General features: G+C 33.6%; 2 protein-coding genes across 7 annotated transcripts; both read left to right on the top strand.

Annotated features, from left to right (window-relative positions):
• Positions 1 to 3,589: 3,589 nt before the first annotated feature.
• LOC11446204 (glutathionyl-hydroquinone reductase YqjG) lies at positions 3,590 to 6,342 on the top strand. Of its 3 annotated transcripts, none has more exons than XM_024782481.1 (6): positions 3,590 to 3,760; positions 4,404 to 4,634; positions 4,722 to 4,898; positions 5,002 to 5,226; positions 5,324 to 5,452; positions 5,954 to 6,342. In XM_024782481.1, exons 2-6 carry the CDS (start codon positions 4,422 to 4,424, stop codon positions 6,185 to 6,187), a joined length of 978 nt encoding a protein of 325 aa, XP_024638249.1. In that variant the 5' UTR covers positions 3,590 to 3,760; positions 4,404 to 4,421; the 3' UTR covers positions 6,188 to 6,342. The 3 variants fall into 3 exon arrangements, with proteins under 3 accessions (XP_024638249.1, XP_003607882.1, XP_003607884.1); XM_003607834.4 differs by having other exon boundaries at positions 3,605 to 3,760; positions 4,410 to 4,634; XM_003607836.4 differs by having other exon boundaries at positions 3,617 to 3,760; positions 4,368 to 4,634.
• Positions 6,343 to 18,549: 12,207 nt separating this feature from the next.
• On the top strand, positions 18,550 to 24,132 carry LOC11446203 (protein NARROW LEAF 1). Of its 4 annotated transcripts, none has more exons than XM_003607833.4 (6): positions 18,550 to 18,854; positions 19,970 to 20,467; positions 20,800 to 20,943; positions 21,038 to 21,278; positions 22,417 to 22,917; positions 23,299 to 24,132. In XM_003607833.4, the coding sequence occupies exons 2-6, from the start codon at positions 19,982 to 19,984 to the stop codon at positions 23,718 to 23,720; spliced, it is 1,794 nt and encodes a 597-aa protein (XP_003607881.1). In that variant the 5' UTR covers positions 18,550 to 18,854; positions 19,970 to 19,981; the 3' UTR covers positions 23,721 to 24,132. The 4 variants fall into 4 exon arrangements, with proteins under 4 accessions (XP_003607881.1, XP_024637845.1, XP_039689176.1 ...); XM_024782077.2 differs by having other exon boundaries at positions 18,551 to 18,854; positions 19,960 to 20,467; XM_039833242.1 differs by lacking the exon at positions 18,550 to 18,854 and adding an exon at positions 19,012 to 19,324 and having other exon boundaries at positions 19,960 to 20,467.

The following is a 24,132-nucleotide window of genomic DNA, read 5'->3' as shown; positions in this document are numbered from 1 at the left end:
AATAGTTTTTCACTACCAAAAAAAAAAAGATATCTTGGAATATTTTAGTAGTAAAATATAATGCACTTGAGTCATCGGTCTTGAGGTTCAATCCCGAGCATTTGTGTGAATTTGAACCAAATATAAAAGTCTCAGTTACATACACAACTACTAGGTCATTACAATTTAAAATGCATTTCAAAGTTATCTATGAATGTAGTAAACTACTATATATCTTGAATTTTTGATCATCTATTTCCATTAACAAGCACGACTTTAGTAAAAATAATTGTTAATTTTAATTTTGGTGGCTAATAACCATTATAGGAGTGTTATTTTCAATTTAAATAGAAGATTAATCTTTTAAAAAAATTGTGCGTTTTTTAATTAGGGGCCTATTTTATTAGGGGTCTATATTATCTGATTGGTAACTAACAATTGTTGGTGCCTGACAAAAAAATTGCAGCTAAAAAAAAAAGAATTTTCAGATTAGGCAATAATCTTTATTGTCAAATATTAATTATGTCTCTAAATGTTTCCTTTTAGCAAAAATACTTGTAGTATTGTAACCAAAAAAATACTTGTAGTATAATAATATCCCGGACACCACAAATACTTGTAGTATAATGTCAACGGAAAAAGCTTTCTCAATGTCTCTAATACCGTGTTTGGTAGAAGAGAAATAAGAAAGATATGGAAAGAGGGGAGAGAGAAGTTGAAAAGAGAGGGGGCAATTTCTTAACGTTTGGTTTAGAAGAGAGAGTGAGCAGAGAGATAAAATAATGTGGGATCCATGCATATATCAAATTCTCTTCATAAGTGCATAAATATTTATTGGATAAATATTTTTTCACTTAAATCTCCATAAATGTGATTTTTCATACCCTTTTATTAATTTTTTATTCATTTCCATTTTTTTCAAATCGAAATTGTGTATTTGTTTGTGGATGCAATTGATGTAATTAAAATTTATGATCCATTATATATAGTCAACGACAAATTTATTCATTTTAATTTTGAGACATGTTTGCATCTTATCCTTATCTAACGCATGAATATGATTTTTATTGAAAAACTTATATGTGTGTGTACGCACGCGCGTATGTGTGAAATCTATTTCTCACGTTTAAAATGTAAAAAATAAATTTATGTATTTTTCCGATCAACGACAGTTCTGGCACACTTGAAGTTGGCGGAGGATAGGTGGATCTCACCATCGAGTCGGCAATGACGCGATGATGAAGGTCGACAGGATGAAAGTGTATATCTACATTATAGTCGTCTCTGCAAAAACAAAACAAAAAAAAAAGTTTCTTTACTACTAACACATACTTCAACCCGTACAAACAAGAACTCATTAATTCAATATCCTATATTCATTTGGCTATATGTGTTAAAAGGACCATATATTATATTTACTTATTTTTCTTTAAAAAAATTATCTGATGAGGACTTACTCGCCTATCTGTTGTCTTCCTCTTCCTCATCCAACGAACAAAACGAACCACAACGTCAACCAAAGCCAACAAGAAACACAGAAGTCCGGCAAAACCGAATATGAAATACGAGACCTTCGGCGGCTAGGTCGATGGCGATGCTGGATCACTCGAAGTTGGCGGGGGATAAGTAAACCTCACCATCGGGTCAACAATGACCCCGATGATGACGGTCAACAAACAAAAAATGCAAACCTTCACGGAAGACATCACTACAAAAGGAAAAAAAGGATAAATCAGTGTGCAAAGGTTGTCGTAGTAAACATGTTTTGCATAGAATAACTTGAATCTAAACTATGCGTTTACTTGATGTTAAAAATAATATTTAAATCATCCTTGATATTATGTTATATAAATTACACCATTAGAACAATAAAAATACAAAATTTTAACTCCATGATACCCGACTCCTAGACTAACTAATTCCAAATATTGAGTCATCATCTCCATTCGCATACACAGAAGCAGCCTGGGTTCCCAACGACACTAACTACTGTGACTCCATTTATGTCATAGGTAAAATAATAACACCTTTCATAATGAATAATCTACATAATTAAGGGAATATTCAAAGAAGTCGCACAACACTTAGTATGGTCCATAATGAGGAAAATAACAGTGTTTATACATACATGTCTTCTAATCAATGCATCCATCATGTTATATATATGGGTGTGTGCGTGTACGTGCGTTTTTATTGAAGTAATGTCATTTGTACATTAAAAAAAAATTGCTCTTTAGCATTTCACTATGGAGAGAACAAACAACCACTATCTCTCACTATTATCAAAGACTAATGTTATTTCTAATCAATGCATTCACTCTGTTATATGTGTGTTGAAATCTTTCTTTAATATAAAAAATTATACGAGTAGCCAAAAAGTAATTGTCACAACAGTTTCATTACATAATGAATTTTTTTCATGAGTTGAGATTGTATACTTTGAATTACATTTCGGGATAAAAGTTTTTGGGTAGAAAATGACGAATATCTTAGGTGGTACATTGAAGACAAATAAAACACCCAAGTAATAAAAATTAATACATGAAATGTTAAATTTAAGTTTTTAGAAAAGGAAAAACCAAACTGGATATGTTTATGAGTTTTTCGAATTTATAATTCACAATGGAAAGGTTATATAAAGTTTTTCTGGAAATTTAAAAAACCATAGAATTTTTTACATACCAAAAATATCAGGTGGAGGTGAACTCATGCTAAACCTGAAAAGGTTGAGAGTGAGGGTGAAAAATGAAAGTGTAAAATGTTAAATGGTAAAAAGAACAAATCTATCATTTTCTCATTTGTGATGAACCTTGTGCCTCAAGTATGGTATGAACTCTAGGGTGGGGATATGTGCTTCTTTAGGTTTTTTTCACAAGTCACTTCCTTTTTATAACCTTTTCAACATTGGATTGAAAATGATGGGATCTATTTACATTTACATCAAGGCCATTTGGTGAATCGAATCATGTATTTGCATTTCATTCATTGAATTTTATGAATCGATTCATGAGTCATGTTTTGCATCTCTAAATCCATTCACATCCATGAAGATGCTTCTAGGCTTCAAAATTTATATACACTGAGTTGAACTTTGATATTTTTATTTTGATGACTTCATCAAAATCACAATGAACATATTGCTTCAATAAAGATATTGTATCTACTTTTTTTTATAAATAAATAAATAAATCGCTCGGATCGGATTCTAGATTGATTTTTTTCTTGAGTTTGGGAAATGTTGTTTGAGTAGGAGTAGAGAGGAAAAGTGTAAGAATATTATTTGAAACACAATTAACAACTTAGACGTAACCCTAAAATAGGAGTTAGACCCTAAAAGTAAATTCTATTGTTTGAACTCACCTCAAAGTAATTGAATTCCCTCCTCAAAACATTCCCCCATTCAAACACACTCTAAGGGGTTCGGGCCTTACAAACCGAGGGAGGTATTTCTAGATTTTTTGAGGGGCATGTGAGCAATTGAAGGGCCTATTGATCAAACTTCAATTAGTTATTCACGTGGACCCTTCTATTGGGCTTGGTGATGATAAGTGTTGGTCATTGATGGATCTTGAATCTTAATCTATTCTAAAAATATACAAGTAGTGGTTAGTACAAATCAGTTTTGTTTCTTAATTGGAACTTAGTGGTAGTACAAATCATTTTTGTTTCTTAATTGGAACTTTACTTGTATAATACATAAAGCATGTTCTGTCTGAGATCAGTGGTCCTTCACAAAAGCTCCTTTACCCTCTCTTTGTTCTCCCACAACCGCCACTACAAGGTAAACCCCACCTTCTCTTTCTCTCTTCCTGTTAGGTATTCAATAACAATAAATTTACCATGGTGATGGTTTTGTTAAGATTCATTATTATGAACGCATGTCATAGTTGTTGACTTTAATTTGCTTAAGAATTATTATTATGAATGCATGTCATAGTTGTTGACTTTTATTTGTTCTAATAACTATACTTCACAGATTCATGTTTCATATTAATCATCAATTTCAATATATTATTACTTATTGAAGATTTTAGTTAATCGAGTTAAAATTTGAACTGATCGATCATAAACTAATGTTATGTTTGGATTGACTTATAACTTATTTGAGCTTATCTATTGACATAAGTACAACGATATTGTCTGAGAGAACTTATGACATGCTCATAAGTTGATTTTAGCCTACTTCCATAAGCTCTGCTGAATTGTTTTTGAAAACCGTTTACGGCTTATATGAAAATAGTTTGACTTTATTTTATCTTTTGTAATAGAAATAGATTAGACATAAGCACTGATATGAGAAGCGTTTCGTTTATGGTATAAGTGCTTAGCTAAGTTATTCATCCAAACAGGGCCTAAGTTTTGTTCTATGCCATTTTGCTACTTTGAAGGTTTTGTGATTCTTGATTAAAATATCTTTTGCTTAGCATTAGCATATTGTTGAAATGGTGCGATCATCATTGGACGAGATATCAGACTCGGGAGCATTCACGAGATCAGCTTCCACATTCCGACAATTTGTTTCAAAGGATCCAAATTCCCAATTTCCACCTGAGTCAGGAAGATATCATCTCTACATATCATATGCTTGTCCTTGGGCTTGCAGATGCCTTGCTTACTTGAAAATCAAAGGACTTGACAAAGCCATCAGTTTCTCGGTTAGTAGGTTTTTTGCTTAATATTTGCAACTGGTGTGATTTCAGTTTTCAATAACTCTTCCTAGAAATTGCATGTTTAATAATCAGTCGGTCAAACCTATATGGGGAAGAACTAAAGAATCAGATGAATATATGGGATGGATTTTTCCTGAATCGAATACCGAGGTCCTTGGAGCTGAACCTGATCCTTTGAATGGAGCAAAGAGTGTTAGAGAACTTTATGAAATTGCAAGTACAAACTACTCCGGAAAGTTCACTGTTCCAGTAGGTTTTCGCTTTAGAATGGACTTACTTTTTTTCTTAGCTTTTCTGATTTGCTTTACTCAGCAGATGTTTATTGTTAGCTGATGGATTTTTATCTGCACAGATTCTTTGGGATAAGAAACTCAAGACAATTGTTAACAACGAGAGCTCGGAGATAATTCGCATGTTTAATACTGAATTCAACGATATTGCAGAAAATCCCATCTTGGACTTGTATCCCTCTGAATTGCAAGCCCAAATTGATGAGACTAACGAGTGGATATATCCTAATATAAACAACGGTGTTTATAGATGCGGGTTTGCAAAGAAGCAGGAACCATACATTGATGTATGTATCTGTTTTTTTATTTTTTTCAGGTGTGGTTGATAATTTAATGTTTACATTCATTTAGCATTTGAAATTGTTCATTTGGTCCTTTGTGCAGGCTGCAAGACAATTATATGAAGCTTTGGACAAATGCGAGGATATACTAAGCAAGCAACGCTATATATGTGGCAACAAGCTTACTGAAGCAGACATTCGTTTGTTTGTCACTCTCATTAGATTTGATGAGGTATAGTGTGTGACTTTGTGTGTGGGTCGGGCATCTATTATTAATATTTGGGAGTATCTTATCATTATTGTCCTCGTCTGAATTAATAAATCAACCTCAGCGGAGGTGGGTCTTACGTCTTCGGCCATTCAGAGAATTAGATTAGAAGACCGACTCCATCAGGGGATTGAGTTGAACCGAGTGCTCAAACAGTTTGATACCGAATTTCAATAACCAAATTGCACCCCTAGTTTTAAGACTACATAACTTGTAAAAAATATGGAGTCTGTGTTGTCAAATTTCATTATTTTAAAAACATTAAAATTCAATATGGCCCTCTCCAAACCTCTCTATCTAAACATATCCTTAGGCACCACAGGCATTAATCAGTAAACTCACCAAGTGTTTCCTTCTTGTTATTGCTTTATTGTTATTCGATGGACACTTTGAAGTGGAACTCAAATTCTGAAGTTTTTTCTTCATTCTTTTTGTGCTTTTAATATATATCTGTTAAAATTGCAGGTTTATGCAGTTCACTTTAAGTGTAACAAGAAGCTAATACGGGAATATCCAAATATCTTCAATTACACCAAAGACATTTTCCAAATCCCTGGCATTAGTAGTACAGTGAACATGGAACATATAAAGTTGCATTACTATGGAAGTCATCCTTCTATCAATCCATTTGGGATCGTTCCTATGGGGCCAAATATCGATTATTTTGCTCCTCATGACAGAGAAAGGTTTTCTACTTAGGTTGGTTGCTTGTAAAATTTGCAATAAAGGGTAAGAAACATCCATGCTTTCAGGAATATCACATTTTCAAAATAAAAGTGAGACAATTTGGTGTGTGTATGTGTGTATGCTTTAATTTTATAATTTATCTATATTTGGACTTCCATTTGATTGAATCTGTTTGTTATGATAGTTCATGATGAACAATTTTCCTATATCAAATCATGCATATACACCTCATTGGCATCTAAAAGGTTATTAGAGCTTTACTAGAATGATTCTTATGCCATTATCTTAAGAAACTACATTCTCTTGGTCTGATCTGATTCTCAACCAAAATTCAAAATTCAGTGTTAATTTTCTCATTTTCAACAAAAATTCAATGTTGAGTAGAATACACTCCTCTGTCTAAACAATTGAAAATTATAATACTAATTTGATTGATATAGAAATCTATAATACCGTCAAAAAAAGAATTTAAACTTAAGGTTGACTTGTTATATACTTAATTTCATAATGAAAAGGAATAAGGGGTGTATAAACCATAAAGGACGGATTGCATGTGTAGTAAACTCGGCCCTAATATTAGATCAGATGATTTTTAAACTCGAATTCAAACTTAAACTCAATCAAATCCGATGAGGTGCGAGTCTAATAAAGATGAGACAATATCAAAACAAGATTGTGTTGATTCTAAGAAAAGTCACCAAGGCATAAACATTTTATTTTTAAAAGAAGAATTAATTAACAAGTTTTTTTAATCACAAAACAACAACATAGTAGTAATTCCAACAATCACAAATTTTCGCTAGCATAATATTCAACCTGCTTTAATGTTCCAGTAGCATAATGCACAACAAGTTTTCACAATTTTGTACCATTGGTCGACTTAAATGAGACTATTTTTATTGATCCAATCAATTTAGTACAATCATTATGTTGTTCATGATAATATCAACCAAGATCAAAATTCAAAAACACCAAAATTTTAAATAAACAATTCACCAAACACTGGCATTGTCTCAGTTATTAACCAACAAACAATTCGCCAAACAGTAGCAATATTGTCTTACAAACTAATACCAATACTGTCTTACAAATTAGTAATTAACAGTTTGAATCATATATTACCAAAATAACGATGCATCAATTAAAAGTACAATCATAAAAATAAACAACAGTTTGCATCCTTTCGCCTTCCTAAATGAAAGAGTGTAATCGTCAAAATTAACAACAATGTGTGAGAGACTTGAGATTAGGTTTAGGTGGCAGTGCTATAAAATAAGGGTTATACTAACAAGTGTCATAAGCACACTAGATAAGATATCGAAGTATAGAAATTTTGTCTTTGAAAAAAACAAATTTTGGACTAGAAAAAATTGCCTTAAGTTGATACACCACGTTTTGAGACGAAATTTCTAATTCGTATTGTTAAAAAGTGCCATAAAGACAATCTTTAACATTTTTGTCCTAAAATTAAATTAGGTCAGGATGGGTAACATGAAGGGTAACTCAAACTTGGCCTCCGGTTCAGTTGCATTTTTGTTTTGTCGTCTAATGTTGTTCTTGCTTTCCTTTTTTACCTTGTAAGATCCAACCTTGCATTCAAGCTCGAACGGGTTACAAGACTAGGTCGGAGAGTGTCGCTGATGTTGGTTGAAAACATACATTTTGAAGAAATTTGAAGGTGCTACATGTTTCCCAAGAAAGTGGAAATACAAGACGACTTTTTTGTTTGTAAAGACATATGGGCCACATAGTTGTTTCTTAAAGTGTGAGACAAAAAGGTGGTTCCTTCACTTGTGTAGTTTCTTGCTTGACAAGTCCTGTAGGTCACAAGGTTGTTTTATGAAGTGCAAGACAAGCGTAACTTTATTTATTTGTTACAAGATACACTAGTCAAAAACACTTATACGACTCTTTTCTTTCTCTTATACTCCGGGGTTAGAGTGTTGTAAGATGTATTGGGATCAATGGTTGTTTGAGAATAATTTGATGTAATAATTTATTAATTTACATATAATGTCATTCTCTGGTTATCACGATGATGATTGTGATTTTTTCTCCAGACTTTAAAATTTTCACGTTATGTTTTTGTATTGTGACCGTGTTCTTTTATATTCTCTGTACTTAATTTTCCGGACAACTGGGCACCCCCGTGAGGCATTACATCAACATTACATAAGGATAAGGCAAACGAATGGAGATGGAAAGTGGCGTGGGTGGCTTATGTAAAATCAAATTCTCCTCTATCCTCGTGAAATAATGCGATAAACTCATAAAAATCCGAAAAAGGAAATGGTGTCAGGCAATACAAAAGTATATTCTTAGTATACCGTGGCAGGCAACAAGAAAATCAATATCCCTTTAATACAAAAATTATTACAATTCCCTAAAAAAATTATTATAATTATGTAGATACAACTCATACAATAGCTGCAAGAATATTTGATATGCAAAGAGGTATGTTTGGACTCGAAATTTCTACTCCTCAACACTTAATCTATTTGATTTTTGCCGTTAAGATCTTTAGAACAATAATGTAATTTAAATACGATGAGGGTGTTTTAAATGAAAATTTTAAGAAAAATTTCTGCAACGTGGTCATAGATTCGACCTCTGGTTCTTACGTATGAAAAAAATTATTCAGAGATGAGAATCCTTCTTGTATGCTTCACAAATTTTTGAACGGAGATTGGTCATTATTAAACGATGATGGGCATATAACATGGTTTGAAAAATCATTAGTTTTTTTTTTTAAAATACAAGGTATTTGATTTTTTTTTCACTTTACATCTTACTAATTTGAGAAGAAAATTGCTTTTTTGACGTAGGAAAATTCCTATTGACACAAGTAATTTACATAATTGCCCCCAGCGGCTGTTAACAACCGTTAGCTTATGCGCCGACCGTTAACACCCGCTGGAACCCAGCGGCAGTTAACTGTCATTCACACCAGTTAATAGAACCAATGCAGTCTGCACTGGTTTAACCTAGGAAATTTGTCTCGTTTTACTTATAATTTCAAACGGCAATTCCGGAGGAAATCAAACCGAAACAACAACATCCAGCAATACAAACATCAACATTTCATAGGTTATGAATTATTCGGTAACATTACACAAAACTGATAATGCATTAACGCTTCATAATTGTTTGAAATTCATCAAATTTTCCACATTATGCAACACATTACACGTAATGTACATTAATTACTAATAAATACGAAACTCAAATATATTGATATATATATATATATATAGTTAAAGGTTAGTTACATATCACCAAAAAAATTGGTCATTACATTATATATCCCAAACAATACGTCGGCGCGTATCGACCAAAAAACGGATTAACACCGATCAAAAAATGTCATATTTCATCTAACAAAAGCAAATCATCTAAATGTTCCAGAACATCTTCAAATTCTTCGTTTCCTTTAACTGGAGTGTCATCAAACATAATTGGATTGTCTTCATTTGTTGGTTTTTTTGGTGGAACGGGTCTCTCTTTGTCCTCAATCTCCACGAGTGCTCGGAAACGATCGTGTTGATCCAAGAATTCATAATCCCATGTTTTTGCCTCATCGCTCCTATGATTCTCTACTCCGTGGATGATGGAGGTAGTGGACAACCATCTTTCAACGAAAGAATGACAAAATGATTTGGGATTAAAGCAAGGCAAATCATGTTGCTTTTCGAATTAATTGGAGGTGCACCTCTAAGTGGGAAAAAGTCTCGGAAACTCCAATATCAAGGGTAGTCATCTCCACCACCGGCCTATTGTAACAAGATGCAACGATGTGTCCTATATCCGGCAATGTCAACCATTTGTCGGGAGGTGCAAAGATACTAGGATTTTTGGGAGGATGCAATCCATCCAAAATGTACTTGTAACGGTCCGCGCTCGCATATACCTCGATGTATTTGTTCCTATGCTCTTTCAACTCTTTAATAACTACTCTCCGCACCATAACATGACTTTCTTCCGTCAAACCCACGCGTTCGGCAATAGCCCTAAACCCACAATGTCCGTCACCAATAACATCCACAATTCCCTCAATGTGTGGTCTCATGAATTTTGGCATGTAATACATAGGATTCGATGGATCATAATTTCTTGAAACCAAGCTAGGCTTAGGAACCGGAACCGGAGAAATGTCAATGCGAGCACCTTTTCTTTTAGGTTGTGAAGATTTTTTTCGTGGTGAAGATTGACTTCCCGGGTGTTGAGAATCAATAGTCTCCCACGTAGATGGGATCCTACACGTTGATTTTGGTGTAGTTTTGATTTTTTTTGGAGCTCCTTTGGTTGGCACCTTTTTTGGAGGTGGTGACAACATTGTGGTCTCCGGAAACGCTAACAACCGCATACCCTCTTTGATTTCTAGTTTCATTTGGAACGGAACTCTTTCAAGACGTTCTTGGATACCACGCCACTTCTCCACGACCGAAAACAAATATTCATTACTTTCTTCTTCACCCATATACAACTTATTTCAATGCGAGTGTATCTCATCCAATCGAATGGGCTTGTTGTGACAGATTTTCATAGCAATGAAGCATGCACGAGGTAGGCCATACGACATCCTTTGAACACAACCACAAGTTTTCTTCTTGATGCACAAGGTTTTCCTAGAACGCGCTTCTTCCACAAAAATAAAGTTCATGGCTTGTCTAGACATGTGACCCCCCAACCCGGAGTACAAAGTGACATCTTTGTACCTATGTTCCAAGACCGTAACACTCCTGCCAAACGATGATTGTATCTCCCCAAATTGGTTTGCCAACATCTCATCTATTTTTTGCGAACAAGTACCCAAATCACCTTTGGAGGTGGACAAATATTCCTTCACCACTCCATGAGCTCCTTCAACTCTATTCGTGGTCCTACACCCAAGATGTAACACAAGTTCCATCCATGCCCTCACTAGTTTATCCTTAAAAGGCTTCAAAGTGGTAGTTTCAACATATTCAAGAAACTTTGGATGATCCTTACAAGCATCTTGGAATTCCACTAGATTACCCGCATATAACTCTTGAGTATGAGATTCAACCAATTTTTCCGATGCATCAAATATGGTATCAACTAACTTACTATGACTCTCCTCGTCGACAATCTTCTTTTGCCCATCCACCACAACAACATTTTGTTTAACTTTGCAATCGGTGATGATTCTTGATCTAATATTTTTGCCAACATGGAAATAACAAAGTATTGCACTACTATCGGGGAGAACATTTGCTACGGCATTCATCATACTCGGGTCCCTGTCGGTCACTACCACCTTAGGCATATCACTATTTGGTTTAAGAAGTTTAAGCAACATTTGCAAAGCCCAAGTAAAATTATCCTCCTTCTTCGACATCATAAATGCAAAACCAACCGAATATGTCAAATAGGTTGAGGTGACTCCAACTATTTCAAACAATGGCATTCTATACAAGTTGGTTTTGTACGTGGAATCCATTATCAAAACAGTCGGAAAAGTGTTAAACAACTTTACCGATGTTGGATGAGTCCAAAATATGTCTTGAACGATTTGACTTTCCGGTTTTTCTCTTACGTAATTAACATATTCATTCTCTTCCAACTTTGAGATTAGATATTGCATCTCCGTCAAGTCACCCCTTTTTGCCTTTTTGAATTTGTGACATTCATTGTAGACTCGCTTGATATTTGTGATGGACTCTTTCTTTTTCTTCTTCAAATTAGTCAAATATTTTTTGGTTTCACCAAAGAATCGGTCAAGTCATGTACAATCTTTTTGTCGTCCTCCATTAATCTTCCGGTAATAAGGTGCCCTGCTACATACCGCATCATCTCATGGTTGTGAACGCCATTAAGAATAGCCAATTTCCAAGCATTGTTTTCCCTCACGACATATCCACGCACCATGAACAAACACCCACATTTTCTTGATCCCGTTGCTTCATGCTTCACTTTTGTCTTCGGTAATTTATGATCGCCGCTCCGTTCACCAACCAACTTCAACATAACATTTCTACCTTCACAAGATCTTCTAATGATAACCGTAAATCCAGCCCTATTTTCTTGTTGATGGACTCAACCGAGCAATTCCTCTTTATCTTTCCATGTATCTCGTGTCGAAAAGAAATGAGTCGTGTCCACTTCGTTGTCACGAAGTTTACACACATCGGAATTGACGTCTGAAGCCTCTACTTTAACGGAAGCTTCAACCTTCATGGAAGCTTCGTCCTTAATGGGAGCTTCAACCTTAACGGAATCGACAACACTACGTTTTCGATCACTCGGATCATCATCCGCATTCTCAACCTTATCTATAAATAAACAACATATAATTTGTAAACTAATTAATAAACATGTATCTAATATCATATAATAACATAAACAAACCAAAAAAAAACTAAAGAAAAAAAATTGGACAGTAGCACTGCCATTAGAAAAAATTTCAAAATTTTCAAAGTTACCAGCGGCAGTTAACAGCCGCTCAGACCCAGCGGTAGTTAACTGCCGCTACAACTCGTGACAGTACAAAAAAAACTAAAAAAATCAATCAAATGTAATGGATTTTAACGTTGTAATACCTGTTCTTTGATGCATATTATGTGTAGAAACGTCCTAGCAATCGATCAGCAATGATTTGAAAGCAAAATTTTGAAGAAAAAAAATTGAAGTGGGATTTTTTTAGGTATGGTAATGGTGAGGTAAGGTGATGAGTGAATAGGAGAGGTGGGGGTTTTCTGGTTTTTGGGGGAAAAAAGCAACGACAGTTAACAACCGCTGAGTCCCATCAGCAGTTAACTGCCGACGGTTCTTCCAACGGTAGTTAACTACCGCTGGAGGCTTTTTAGTAAATTATTTGTGTCAATAGGAAGTTTCCTATGTCAAAAAAGCAATTTTCATTTGAGAAAATCCAAATTTCAGATGAAGAATGCACATGATAGATGAGACGGGCCTAAAGATCACACTGATCCTTTAAATTTTGATTGTGCATAATTGGGTTATTTTTGTTGGATGATTGTTTAATATACCCCTCAAAATTATTCATGTTTATATAAAATATAAAGTTACGACATAATCAAGATTTATATAAAAAATAAGTTGATCCAAAATTAATACCCAATTATTTGAACAGTTTAAGAGATCTATTGAACAACCAGTATATCATGGTAACCCATTTGGGTTGGTTCGGTGGTATTGACTTATGATGTGAGAGTATGCTCCTCTTTAAAGTCTCATGTCGATTTTTTCCACTATCAATTTAGATGAGCTAATTTAGGTTAAAAAAAAATAAAAAATCAATATACCATGCTGTATTTCTTTTTGGGTAGTTGGCATTTTCCTTTCCTTTTTGTGCGCTGACCATATTAGCATGCGTAAGATAAGAAACCAAATTGTGGTGGACCCATCTACCACTCCAATTATTGCCTTCTTGAACTTTTCCTTTCAGCAAGAAGTAGGGAGAAAATACTTTTCCCTTTTTTCCCATTTGGATTCACAAAATCTGTTTTGAATAATCTTCAGCCTGATAAAGACAAGTGCATTAACATGTAGTATACTAAGTTTCAAATATGGCAAATGCAAAATTTTAAAGGCATATCCTAGAATATCTTATTGTTGGTACAACATGTACTCCCCATTCTACATATAGTTAATTTTGTTAATTTTATAAAAGTTATTGTATGTTTTTCAAAGTTGCTTTTCATTAATCTCATTTACAAACATAGTGATTACAATAAATTGAAAAAATATACTCTATCCGATCCTATTTATAAAAAAAAAATTGACTTTTAGATTCATTCAATGATTGATGTATTTTGTCTAGAATATAGACTAAATACATCATTTATGTAATGAATCAAAAAAGTCAAATGTTTCTTATAAATAAAACCGGAAGGAGTAAAAAACAAAGCAATTAAACTCAAATGGTTAATGAGTTTTATGAATGATAAATTATTCAAGAACCTAAACTCGATTATTAAATAAAACAATTGTTATTTAAATTTTATTTATCCCTCGATCTATCTCTGGATTACCGACAATCATGTCTCTTAAGAAGCGGTGGGTGTTTGAAATTTGGTTCTTACTTACCACCGGAGATGCGTGTACACATTTAACAAGTCTTTGGCATGATAATCTTAGAGTAGTGATATTTGAACAACGATTTGAGATAATTTTGGTGACAATTTTCATTTTCTCTTTTTTTATTGGTCAAAAATAATAGATAGAGAAAAAGAAAGAGAGAGAATAAAAGTATAATCTGAGGATGAGAGAAAAGGTTATCACAAAGTGGGTTTACAAATATCATTTCTCATCATTTTATAACGAGCTGAATGATATCATGATTTGATGATTGAAAATCGAAAATATGATGTGACAAATAAAGTGAAGATAATGTAAGGATAATGGATGATTGGACACGGAGAGAGAGTGAGACAGAGATAAATGGTTCTTGTTTGTTTTCTTGAAAACAACTGTTTAGCAAAATCTCATATGTGTACTGTTGCAGTCTTGCGTAAATCTAACTCAACTTAAGGAAAAAATAATTAATCAATGTTTTTTTTTAATAATATACCCAAAAATATTTAAGTGAGAATGTACGTGTCTTTGTAGTCTAAGGGTGTGTTTGTAAACTACCTATTATAATTCTAATTTTAAGGTTTCCAGAAATATGATAATGTTAATCAAATATCTTTTTTCTAAACATCTTAGAATAAAATTCATATATTTAAATATCAAGGAACGTTATTTTTAGAAATAAATTTGACAAACTTAAAACAAACACAACATAAGTATTTAACCAATATCTCGGTTTGCTTTCTGGCTAGACATGCAATAATATTAAAACTTTTACCGAGTATTTGTTGTCCATTTGAATTTCACAAAGCTCAAGAGATTAATCTCTATACGTGTAGATGATATCTAAAAAAAAATTATTAAAAAAATGTTCTGTAATAACATAGTTGTCAAACACCACATGTGATTATTTAAGTTGGTTATTTTTAACAAATTAGTCTAAGTTTTTTTTCTTCTTCAATAAGTTGGCCATTTAAGTCAAAATATTTTCACCATCATCCTCTTTTTATTAAACTCAATTAAAAAATATTTATATGGATGTTCAATACTAACTTAAAAAACCGCATAAAAGTATTTGCCCTATCTTTTATAAACATCCAACTTAAAAGACCGCATAAAGTATTTGCTACCATAAATATCAAACCAAAGTTTAAAAAGAGATAAATGAGTAATTTAAAATTAATTAAGAGATTAAGAGATGAATTCTTTGGTAGAACGAACATCTTCACATATTTAAAATGATCAGAAATTCCAACAACTATTATTGTTACCATTTAAAAATAAAAAACTCACAACTCTTCTCATATTTACGGCTAAATCCGTATAAAAACTCATATTATCATAATAAAAAATAGAAAGAAAGATAAAAACCAACCTAGGAGATCAAAGCATTGTAAAACAACATGGCAGTAGCGCCATGGTAACAAAGAAGTTACTAGAGCTGGAAGTAGACAAAAAGTATAAGGGGCACCAACCTTTTTCTTTTTCTTTTTTGGGAATTTTTAATTTTATGGAAAGGCTGAAATATATTTATAGGTTTATATAGGTGGGAATGAATTATTAGTTTGAAAGGATGCGCAACTTTTGGGGAGCAAACAAGGATGGCCCCCTAAACCCCACCCACATAAAATAAATTGATAAATATTATCTGTATCCAATAAATACATATATTATTTTCTAGCGCCCATGTCTCCTCTGATATATTTTTTCCACTCATAATTACATAAACAAAAATACACATGTATAAATTAATAAAGTTTTGATATGCTGTCTGTGGGAAAAAAATTACACAATCAACAAATTTACATATGATTTTAAAAATTATGATTGTTTTTTTTTTGAGGGAAAAAAAAATTATGATTGATTGAGAGGTTAAAAAATATTTAAAGCAATAGTGAATTTAATGTATTTGAATTTAATTATTAATTACTTTAATCCTTCCAAAAAATAATAAACTCCATTTTTCAACTAATTTCGAGTCAAGGGTGGGATAAGGTTGTTGTGCTAGAGGCAAGGAATTGGGTGGTCGTAAGTTTAGAGAGGTTAATCTTGCTTTATTAGGGAAATAATTTTAGAGGTCGAGAGGTGATAAGGAAGGATTATGATTTTAAGTGCTATCTCAAAAGTATAAGTTGGAAAATGGTGTTTTGTGTGCAAGGTCGAGTAGAGATTTTGTTTGATAGAGAGGTGTTCATGCATTTGATGTATCGTTAAACATTGAGTTGGATGTCATCGTGAGCATATCTCAGTTGGTATGGACAATGCATAAAATATGCATGGTCCGAGGTTTAAACCCTGGCCACCACAAAAAAAAAAAAAAAAAACATTAAGTTGGATGTATGTGCAACGAATCTCTGCACAACATCTTTTTATTACTATTTTTTGTCAAGTTTTAGGCATGTGTCATCTCGTATTTTGGATTTGTTGGACTTAAAAGTTAGTGGCGTGCGAAAAATTGGATATAAAGAATAGGTGGTCCGTATAACTAATATCTTAAAATTTTATGCGAAAATGTGATGTCTCTCCCTCGTGTGGTCCAGGAGCACTTTTTGCTGTTGTTCCTGATGATCCCCATGTCGCCCCAACAAATGTTATAAGAGCTTGAGTTTGGCTTAGTGGGAAGAGCAGGAGTGGATTTCGTATTGGATCATTGAATCAAAAGTTTTCATGTTGATGAAGTTAGGAGGCGTGCTTAGTCGATAATAATGCAATGCAAATATACCATACGAGAGAATCACACTCGAGAGAGATTATTATGTTCAAATGTGAATGATTAGTCAAATATCGACCATGAATGAAAATAATGGATATAAAAGAGATGCGACTAATATACCTAACGTCTTAAAGTTTATCTAATGGGTATCAATTGCACGATGATGAATTACAATTTAACTCGTGCTTATAAGTTTAATGGATTGTTTTTCATGACATGGTTATGCGTGAGAAGCCTAATTCTATATAGTTGGCTTGCATTTGGTCCATATGGAAATCAAGAAAAAATGTGATCTTTTGTCAGCAGGAAAACAATGCAAGTCATGTTCTTGAAAACACTCAATTCTTATCATGGCTAGAGATTAAATATTAGGTAAAAGGTTTTAATTGCATGTCATATCAGGAGCACAAGATAGCTTAAATGATTTGAGCTACGATTTAAAAGAGTTAAAGGATCTAGATTCAAACTCTAATGAAGAAAAAAAATAAATAAATGCACTCGATAAATTGCATAGGGCTTATATAATTTAGGGTAAGAAAAATTCTTCAACACCAATTTTCTTTGTCATACAAACAATTTTAGAATATCTTTATACAAGTGAGGTGATGATTTTCTTTGTCATACAAACAATTTTATAATATCTTTATATAAGTGAGGTGATGTGTCAAACTAGCAAAATTAATCCATGTTGCATATAGTTTGAAAAAAGAAAGGAAAACAATGATTAACACAATTTTTTTTAGGGATAATGATTAACACAATTAATATATGTTAACCATAATTTTGAACTTTATTAACCATATTTTTCAAGTAAAAGTCGTGAATATTTTAACACCTGAAAAAATAACGTAAATTTAAAAATAATTTAGATGGTTAATCATGACTACATAAGCTCAAAATCGTAGTTGATTGTTTTCTTAGTATGATTGCGGTTAAATTCATAAGATAACAATTAATACTCCCTCGATATATAAACAAAAATGGTTGTCCATATACATCAACTTTTTAACTATCCTATTTGATTGCATTTCATTCCTAAGGGAGTATAACTTTACCGTGCATCAACACAGATTGAAAACTAGTATTGATACATATTTTGTAGAGTCACACGTGCAAGGATAAAAGATACTCGTAGAGACTCCACTATACATTTTTTTTTGGAGCAAGTTATGAAAATTTTAAAAATTATTCATAATTTATATTGATTTACAAGTTTTCCTTTTATGCATGATAACTAGTTAATGGTATAACTTTACCTTTTTTGATGTGTCAAAGAAAATATTGTAACATCCATAAATATCAATCCAATTGGTGAAAATGTCAAAATTATTAAACCAAACGTGTTGATGTTGATCGAGATTTGAATCTTGTCTACTCCACTCATCTATATATGTTTAAAATAACTTTACCTTCTCTTTAACAAAACAAACACGATAACATAATTAAAAGTACCTTAGTAAAACTAAACCAAAAATATTTAAGAACACTTAAATAAAATGTTAATGAATCTTTTATAGTAATTTTGAATTCAAATTCAACCATAAAAATACAATAGTTTGATCTCATCAAACTTGAGAGATTAATATTTACGCGTAAAGAGTATCCAATTGACTCCAACAAAAAAGTAAAGAACACAATCCACAAGTATTTGTATTGTTACTAAGTGGTCGTCTTTAATGATGATGATCATCACTGAATCACTGTTTTCTCTCTTTTGCTCTTTCTCACAACCACAAAGAAGGGAAGCTTCTAATTTCTAATGCCCCCTACTCAAGTGTGAAACTTTTTTGTCTGCAAATCTTAATAATCTTCTCATAAATGATTGGAACAAGAGAATTTACATGTACTACAACTACTAGGGCATGAAAACCTTCAACCTCCTCTTCTTCCTACCTCCAACAACATTGCCTATCGGTGAGTTCTGTTTTCTCGAACCCAGCTTCAAAAATTCTATCTTTTCACAATCCTCTTTAATGGGTTGCGTTTTCTTTTTGTTTTTTTTGTGCTTTTTCGTTTTCTCTTGCACATAGTGTTTGTCCATTTTTCCGTTTTTGATTACTCATTATTACTTGAGATGACTTTCTGGGTCTACTCTTTCTTTTTCTCTCTCCTCATGAAAGCATCTAGCTTGTGATGTTCTTCAGATTTTTTAAGCTGTTTCAGGATTTTAGTGTTTACACTGCATGAGGATTTGTAAATTTCCTACTTGTTTTATTACTTGGAAGATTTGGCTAAAAAAATTTAGTATTCAAAGAAGTGTTCCTATTTTTGTATGCATATTATGTTTGTATGTTCTCTTATGAGGGATTGAGTTTTTAGAACGGATGAACTTGCTTACTCATCTCAAGCGAAAGGAACCTTGTAATCCGAAGTTTGGTCAGGATGTAAGGAAAGTCAGACCAAGAATTGTTCCACTCAGATATTGAACTTAGGTTCTTCCGAACAATTAGTCGTTAGTGGAGCTCATTAACCACTTGAGCCTAATTGCTTGGTTTCTTCATTAGTTTTTATTTTGCTAGCCTTTTGTTTCAGAGCTTACAATTTAAATGTGCTGGTCTTGCCTGTATAGTTGTAGGTATGTGCTGTTTTTGTTGATATTATGCACATACAATTGACAATCTATTAGTCGTTAGGTTTATTTTATACAGATGAATTTTACTTTGATTAGTAAAGTCTATACACAAATCTAAAACACATAGTCATATACTCACTAAAGAATTTTACAATTTTTTTTTAAATTTAGTATTCAAAGAAGGGTTCTAATTTTTGTATACATATTTAGAGAAGCCTTGTGTTTCTAGAGTTGTAGTGGTCTTTGCAACAGATGAACTTGCTAAATTATGTCTATCTCCAATAGTTTGTATTTTGCTAGATAAGTCTATCACATCTATATAACATATAGTCATATACTCACTAAATTGTTTTCTCCATCTATGTTGAAGATTTTCATTGATTTAAAAGTTAATTAAATTTGAGCATAACATGAAATATTGTATTTTGATCTGTAAGCTACATTTAGTGTGATGTAGGAGAGCTGACAGATGAATCGGAATCGATTGGGACTGAGTGCTCACCATTCTGGATCAACTCAATCGGAGGAGTCGGCTCTGGACCTGGAAAGAAACTACTATGGTCATCCTTCATCCAGCCCTTTACACATGCAAACCTTTGCAGTTGGTGTTCAACATTCTGAGGGCAATGCTGCCTACTTTTCTTGGCCTACATTAAATCGCTGGAATGACGCAGCAGAAGACAGGGCTAACTATTTTGGTAATCTTCAAAAGGGAGTTCTACCTGAAACTTTGGGTCGATTGCCGTCAGGACAGCAGGCTACTACCTTGCTTGAACTTATGACTATTAGGGCATTTCATAGTAAGATTTTACGGCGATTCAGTCTTGGCACTGCAATTGGATTTCGGATCAGAGGAGGTGTTTTGACTGATATTCCAGCTATTCTTGTCTTTGTTGCGCATAAAGTTCACAGGCAATGGCTCAACCATGTTCAGTGCCTACCTGCTGCCCTTGAGGTGGGGAATTTTGGTTCTTCTGGCTATGTTGCAGGTTTCTACATGGCTTTAGTGGACCTCATTACACTTTTCAATTCAAATATTCATTATCATACACCACACAGTTTTTCTTCTTTTCTTTTAGTAATTTAATCCGACTGATAGGTTTTATAGATTGTTGGGGAACAAACAAATGTTTTATCAATGATAACCTTAACTAATACAAATTCCATTTATCTGTAAAAATATCATCTCAAAGCCATAAAGGAACTATGCCAGCCTTTTTATGGTATATAGGTTGGTCTGATCTTCAATGAAGTTAGTTAAAGCCATTTCTTATTTCTTGTAAACAGGGGCCAGGAGGTGTTTGGTGCGACGTGGATGTTGTGGAGTTCTCTTATTATGGTGCACCGGCACCAACTCCTAAAGAACAATTATATACGGAGCTTGCTGATGGCTTAAGGGGAAGCGATTCATGCGTTGGCTCTGGTTCTCAGGTCCTTTTGCCCATGAGAATCAACTTCTAATGCAAGTCTTGATGATATTTTTCCTCTTTTTTGTATATAACCTTTTAATTTCTTCTCCTTGAAGGTTGCAAGTCAAGAGACATATGGAACCTTGGGTGCTATTGTTAGAAGCCGAACAGGAAATCGAGAAGTTGGTTTTCTAACAAATCGACATGTAGCTGTCGATTTGGACTATCCAAACCAAAAGATGTTTCATCCTTTGCCACCCAGTCTTGGACCTGGTGTATATCTTGGTGCAGTGGAGAGAGCAACATCGTTTATTACTGATGATCTTTGGTATGGTATTTTTGCTGGAACAAACCCAGGTAATTTGTTTTCAAATTGCAGATCATCATGAATATTTTACCTGCGGTGATCGATGAAAAAGAATAATGGACGAGTCATAGAGGATGATACCTCTTTGTTACCATGTTGAAGCTATAAGGTTTTAATCTGAGTTAAAGAGAGGAAAAGGAATACTCTGAATAGTAACTTCTTACTGATATGGTGTGAATAATATGTTGGATGTTATCACAATAACAAAAACACTAATCTTGATTTATTCTAATATGAAACTCCCAATTCTTATTAAATAAGGAATCGTCTCATAATATGAGTATTTCAATATTATCCTAGAGCGTCTTGAATTATCTCTTAGGATTAGTTTCAGATTTTTAAGTTACTATCGCGATTTGTTCAGTATTTGATTCAGATTCAGAGTGTTGTATTAGTATAAATGAGGGTTAAGGTTTGATCTTTTTGTATCACATTAAATCATCAATCATATCTCTTAGAATTTGGGTTTTAGCCCTATATAATCCCAAAAGCTAGCTTATGGGGTGAGCGTTGCCCCCCACTTATAACAACTATTTTAGCCCTATCACTATCATGTGAGATTCACACCACAATCCCTCATGTCCAAGATCAAAATTTGCAGTGTGAAGTTTGCAGGACCGAACATCTGCAGTGGCCCGATAATAGGTGTCCAAACAACATATTCATGACAACCGACAAGATTCCAGTGCCATTTTAGAATTTGAGTTTTAGGCCTAATTCTACCCGAAAATTTAGCTAAAAGGGTGCGAGTTTGCTAATTAACGTGGGTTCTCCAACAATATCAAACTATAATTACAATTTAAAGTCTTGATTCTTTCTCTTTCTCTTGATTTGATACCCTATGACTTCAATACATGGAAACTTATTCTAAGGGGTGATCTAGGTTACCCTAAATTACTCTAAAAGATATTATGTTTCTGTTGTCTAGAAGTTGATGAATTGCTGTTTCCTTTGAAAAATGTTTCAATTTGCAGAAAATTATCTCTTGGTCAATTTTGTGAGTTTCCTAAGGCAATCCTTTGAAAAATGTCAAACTTGTTCTAATGTCATTTCAAACTTGTTGATTATGATTTAACTTTCTTGAAGGGTCACAATCACCATTCTCATTACAATTTTGTTATCTTGCAGAAACATTTGTTCGAGCTGATGGGGCATTCATCCCATTTGCAGAAGACTTTAATATGAACAACGTAATTACATCTATAAGAGGTGTGGGTGATATTGGTGAAGTCCACCGCATAGATTTGCAGTCTCCAATCAACAGTCTTATTGGCAGGCAAGTGATTAAAGTTGGAAGAAGTTCTGGTTTGACTACAGGGACTATAATGGCTTATGCCCTTGAGTATAATGATGAGAAAGGTATTTGTTTTCTCACTGATTTTCTTGTCGTTGGCGAGAACCAGCAGACGTTTGACCTTGAAGGCGATAGTGGAAGCCTTATTCTCTTGACTGGTCAGAATAGGGAGAAGCCCCGCCCTGTTGGCATTATCTGGGGCGGGACAGCTAATCGAGGTCGTTTGAAACTAAGAGTTGGCCAACCCCCTGAGAATTGGACAAGTGGTGTTGACCTTGGACGGCTTCTTGATCTCCTTGAACTTGATCTCGTAACAACAAATGAAACACTCCAAGGTTTGTTTTCAAAATGTGGTTCAATTCAAAGGCCTTTATGTGTTAACGAGCGTTTATGATTTATCCAAGTTTGTAAAAGGAGCTGGGCTAATAATTTCTAACATCATTTCCAGTAATAAATATTGCTACATCTCTTGAAGCATTTAAAAATTCTCAAATCCCGTTATAAACAAAGTTAATGTGTCTGTTTTCATCTCAGTCTCAGGAGTAGAACCAACCTTCTTATGGATTATGCATACACTTCCTGCATACAAATGTCCTTTTTTCTTTCAATGTATAAAACAATCATTATCAATTGGTAGCTGGTATCCCTTTGCGGAACCGTTTATTTATTTGAGGAACACCTACAGCTGACTTTTCCTTTCTTTGGCTGTATTTTAGATTCGGGGCAAGAGCAAATGAATGGTTCTACTGCTGGAATTGGTTCTACAGTTGGAGAATCATCTCCCACTGTGCCAATAAAAGAAAAGCTTGAAGAGAGCTTTGAGCCTTTTTGTTTGAATATGGAACATGTTCCAGTTGAAGAACCATCTACGATAGTCAAACCGTCATTAAGGCCTTGTGAATTTCATATCAGAAATGAGATTGAAACAGTTCCAAATGTAGAACACCAGTTCATACGAACAAGTTTTGCGGGAAAATCTCCGGTTCATCAAAGCTTCCTCAAAGAAGACATGCAATTCAAAAGTCTATCTGAACTTAGGAATGAGCCTGATGAAGATAATTTTGTTTCCTTGCATTTAGGAGAACCTGAAGCGAAGAGAAGAAAACATTCAAATTCTTCCTTATCATTGAAGAATTAAAGCAGCAGGGGTTGAAAAGATGAAGTAAAATGCAGCATATAAACTCATTGAGGCAACACTCATTTGCATTGTTGTTCTCGTCGCTTTAGAAAAGCAAAGGCCTTTAGTATGTGGAGCTTCAAAAGCGAAAAATAAACAAGGTTCACTTCTGGATAAAATTCTTATTCTTTTTTATTTTCATGTTTCGATAAGGTGATAATATTAGTCACTTGTGAGCTGTGTAGTATTTTAAAGAGGACATTTAGCTTGCACTGTGTTATATGAATCTTTGATCTATACCACTTTGTAGACTTTGTATTATAAGCACTCTTGAAAGGGGAACACCTACTGTAAGTTAAAGGAATGTAAAATATATGCCTGTTGAGCTTCAATCTATTCGGTATGGGAATTTTACCCTTGTACATTAGCATCA

Source organism: Medicago truncatula, chromosome 4, assembly GCF_003473485.1.
Source record: "Medicago truncatula cultivar Jemalong A17 chromosome 4, MtrunA17r5.0-ANR, whole genome shotgun sequence".
NCBI classification, from domain to species: Eukaryota; Viridiplantae; Streptophyta; class Magnoliopsida; order Fabales; family Fabaceae; genus Medicago; species Medicago truncatula.
Note: the sequence above shows the minus strand (reverse complement) of the source record. Positions and strands in the feature narration are given on the sequence as shown.

Bases quoted from the DNA above. Each gene is read 5' to 3' on its own strand.
- LOC11446204 (XM_003607834.4), top strand. From the start codon at position 3,683: ATGTTCTGTCTGAGATCAGTGGTCCTTCACAAAAGCTCCTTTACCCTC. The intron at 4,635-4,721 runs GTTAGTAGGTTT...TTTAATAATCAG, and splicing joins ACAAAGCCATCAGTTTCTCG to TCGGTCAAACCTATATGGGG. The intron at 5,227-5,323 runs GTATGTATCTGT...TCCTTTGTGCAG, and splicing joins AGCAGGAACCATACATTGAT to GCTGCAAGACAATTATATGA.
- LOC11446203 (XM_003607833.4), top strand. From the start codon at position 19,982: ATGAATCGGAATCGATTGGGACTGAGTGCTCACCATTCTGGATCAACT. The intron at 21,279-22,416 runs GTAATTTGTTTT...GTTATCTTGCAG, and splicing joins TTTTGCTGGAACAAACCCAG to AAACATTTGTTCGAGCTGAT. The intron at 22,918-23,298 runs GTTTGTTTTCAA...GCTGTATTTTAG, and splicing joins AACAAATGAAACACTCCAAG to ATTCGGGGCAAGAGCAAATG.